Here is a 3,903-nt window from a genome sequence, read left to right as displayed (position 1 = left end):
GCCGCACTTTCTTCTGTTTTTCCACAGGAAAAGACCATTTTTGGAGGATTTTTTTTTTACTAGAATTGTCAAATGAAACAACACTCTTTTTTTCTTTGGTTGAACAAATCACTGTCCTGCAATTTGACACAGACCATGAGTTTTAAATCGCAGCCCCATTCTCCCACAGGATGAAAGCTCTTGTTCCTCTCATCTCCCCATGCCTTTGTTCCCTGTCCAGACCCCATATCCCACGAGCATCCCACAAATCCCCGCTCCAGCTCCATCTTTCAGAGGTGCCTGCTGGTGGAGGAGCTGATGCTCTGGCTCAGACCAAAGCAGGACATCACGCTTGGAGAGCTGCTGAAACCACCCTGCTCTGGGGGAGGAGGCTCTGGCAAAGACGAACATCCCCAAATGCTTGGCAAGACTTTTTTTTGCTGATGTGGTGTAAAAATACTGCTCTTGCCTCTGGAGGTCCTTCCTGGGCTGCAGAGAAGCCTTGGACTTTGGGTGGAATCAGATGGTTGCTTTTAAACACATTCACTGGAGAAGGACGATTAAAAGAACAAAACCAATGCGCGAAGCAAACCTCACACTGTCAACTTCCAGTTCGATGTACATGAGCTTAGAAAAACAGCCTATATCTAACTCCTGGTTTTAAAGGGAATGGTTTTATTCTTAATTACAGTAAACACGGATGAGGATTTATTTCTAACTATTAGTTTATTAACACAGTGGGAAACAAATAGTTCTGGGAAATTGCACTTGAAAAATACATCGACTATAATTAGATGTAAATTAATTAGCACTTAGTATGACACACTAATGAGACAGAAGGTTTTTTTTCATTGCAAACTTCTACTTCTATCATAGCTAATCAAAGTATTTTAATATTACGAAGTCTCAAAAAGTAGGAAATAATTTATCGTTTGAAAGCATAAAGATTCTTGTAAAAAAACCTTTCATCAAGAACTTTAATAATTTTAGAACTCTTTATGTTGTCCTAGCCGAAAAGTAGGTAAAAAAGTTTTCTTGTCTGCCTCTGAATTTTTTTTAAAAAGCTTGAGTAACATCTTTCTCCATAGTGTGTTGATACAGAAAGTAGCACAACATTTTCTACCTTCAAATCGTGCCCATAGCTCCATTCACTTCAGCTCTCAGAGTTCAGAGGTTTGAAAAAGGATCCCAGCAGAGTTGTAACCTGAATGGAAACTCTTAATAAGCAGGGATGAAGGCTCCAACCCGCCTCTGCCCAACTAACTATGCCGCTCTGCCAGGCTGAGGGCTGGGCAGAGCTTAACAGCGACTAGGGGAAGACTTTCGCTTACCATTGAGAATTGTATCTTGGTTCTTGCAAGGAGAGAGGCTTAAGCAGGGTCTACCTGGGGGGAGAGGGGGTTCAACTTGCTTTTTGGGATGTTAAGGCAGCTCCTCCGGGCTATCCCAGGAGGACTTGGTTCCACTAGCTGAAAGCCTCGTATCCGAACCCCCACTGAGTCACTGACACTGCGGCCGTCGCAGAATAAATTAAGACTAAAGGGGTTTTAACAGTTTGGCTGACATCTCCCACCATCAGTGAGCCAAGTTTTCCAAATCATGATTTTTTTTTTCTTGTCACCACTTCTCTAGTCTCCTGGTGGCAAAGACTTTCTGGGCCAAGGCGATTTGAAGGAATCTACAGGAATTAGATGCTCCTCTCTCACCGCACCTAATTCATCCGAGGGGAATCGGGCACCTTGTTCTCATATGGCTTGGTCGAGTGGTCACTTAAATCAACATGAGCACTATTAAATTAAATTACCTTTGAGTCAGACCCTCGGGCTTTGAGATTCCAAGCCTAAGTGTAAAAAATAAAAGCAAGAATTTAAAAGAAAAAGAAATTTCAGACTTTTTGTTAGAAACATACAGAAGCAAAGGGCACAAATGTGTTCCTCCCTTAGGTGATGCATAGAGTTTTCTGTGGGCTCTCTGCATGTATTCATTACAAAATAAATTAAATTAGGTCGAACCATCATTTCCATCTAAAACAACTCTACCTTGCACCATGCGGCACTTATTCATAATAAAAAGAGTTTAATAAATACCTCATAAACGGTGATTTTTTTGTTCTATTTTAAAAAATACAAAGTTGTCATCCGTTCTGTTAACGCTCAGTTCCCATTGCTGCAGGAAGTTTAGCTAGTCCGAACATATTAGCTTCTCATTTTCTTACACACATTGCTCAGGTATCTTAGTCTCCAGTAGCGTTAGTGTTGCACTTGTGAAGCAGTAAGGAAAACAGGAATGCAGTCGCCGGGAACCGGCGGCTTCGCCGGCGCGGGCCACCCCGGCTCAGCTCTGCTCCTCGCTCTTGCTCTAAGTAGTCTATAGGGGCTCCTGACAGACAGCACTCAGCACCTTGCCGGATCAGGCACTAGGGCTAGTCGAAAAAAGAATTCAAGTTTTCTAAATGTTAGGCAAGAAATGATATTTGCAAATATGCTCAAGTCCCACCTACGTTAATCCTTCCCTTTCTAGGTGTTTAAAAATGCACCCACCCTCTTCTCCCCCACCTGCATTGCCCCGACGGATGCCTTACACCCAGAAGTGGGAGACCCCCTTACCACCCCATCGGGAAGTCTGTCATGCTCAGTTTGCCGCGTGCTCTACAAGTAGAGCTCCAGTAACACAGGTCAGTTTTAGAAAGTGTTGCCTTCAAAAATATTTTCTTTTTTTCTTTTTTCTTATTTTTTTTTTAATTGAAAGAGGCAAAGCTTATGCTGTGTCAAAGGAAAGTGGCTCACTTGATGAGTCGTCCATATTCATCCTTGGGCTTGGTTATAAATTATATTTGCAAGTTTGTATTAAGGGATCTCAATATTAGAAAAAAAAAGTCATACAACAATTTTTCTATAATCCTTTAAAACACACCAGTGGTCCTTTGCAGTTTATCCAAGACTTTGTACACACTACAAAAGTGCAGGAACACGAACTGCCTTCACCTCGTGACACCAAGAACTGAAAGAAATGAACTCCAAATAGCTTCAAAAAAAGCTATGAGTGTGTAACATCTTTATGTTGGTCCAGAGGATCTCCACTTGCTACCTCAACACATGCCACAATTAAAGAAGTGAGAGGGTATTTTAACATCGCTCCTCTTTCATGACAGATCCATTCTGTTAGGATATTTCTTCAGAAAGTGCGAGGAAGGAAGGTACTTCAAACAGGCGTCGTTCTCCTGTTGACCATGTTGACATGGAGTCCTTCCTTAAATTCCTTCTGAAGGAAGTTGTGAACCTGCAGAAAACTGGCTTCTTGGTCCGCGTTGTAGCTGGCGGCCGTTGTAACCTTCAAAGGCTCTCTGGAAAGAGTGTACATGGAGATTTCGTTCATGGGAATGGTGCCTGCTATCTTCATGCCAACCGGAGAAATGTCTCTAGATGGAGAAGGCTCTGTAGATCGAGAACTGGATCTGGACCGCCGCCTCCTGTACCTGTAACTTGGCATCCTGGCATAAGGAGAACTGGAAGAAGTCTTAAGGAATTCCCTCTTGGTCTTAAACCTCAGCTCTTTGTTCTTCTCAATATAAATGTTCACAGCCAGAACACCTATGGTTTCGGCCACAATAAAAGACAAGGCTCCAAAATAAAAAGACCAGCCATAGTTGTAATGGTTCTTTTTGTCCTCATCTCTCTTGTCACTTGGGTCACCTGCATTGCTTGATATGTAGACAATGATCCCTATGATATTACTTAGTCCTAGAGAGAGAAAAACATCAATCAGTGTTTATGTGGCTGGGAAGATAAAATTCAAGCCATGTTATTTTCTGGATCTGAATGGTTCAAAGATTAGGACCAGGAAATTTTATTACATTTATCTACTCTTTCATTTATCTCAAAATTTCATTTATTCTTGAAAAACAAAGAACAGTTCCACATCTGG

The 3,903-nt window shown here is 41.9% G+C and overlaps 1 protein-coding gene across 1 annotated transcript in view; it reads right to left on the bottom strand.

Annotated features, from left to right (window-relative positions):
- Positions 1-2,720: 2,720 nt before the first annotated feature.
- CACNG4 (calcium channel, voltage-dependent, gamma subunit 4) overlaps positions 2,721-3,903 on the bottom strand; it is an 11,244-nt gene continuing 10,061 nt past the window's right edge. The window contains exon 4 of the mRNA XM_010131387.1: positions 2,721-3,719. Within this exon, the coding sequence (XP_010129689.1) occupies positions 3,181-3,719 (539 nt within the window). The 3' untranslated portion in view covers positions 2,721-3,180. The remainder of the gene's footprint in view (positions 3,720-3,903) is intronic.

The sequence above is a fragment of the Buceros rhinoceros genome, unplaced genomic scaffold (assembly GCF_000710305.1).
Source record: "Buceros rhinoceros silvestris isolate BGI_N320 unplaced genomic scaffold, ASM71030v1 scaffold352, whole genome shotgun sequence".
In the NCBI taxonomy this organism is placed as follows: Eukaryota; Metazoa; Chordata; class Aves; order Bucerotiformes; family Bucerotidae; genus Buceros; species Buceros rhinoceros.
The sequence above is the reverse complement of the archived record's forward strand: the minus strand, read 5'-3'. Positions and strand labels throughout refer to the sequence as shown.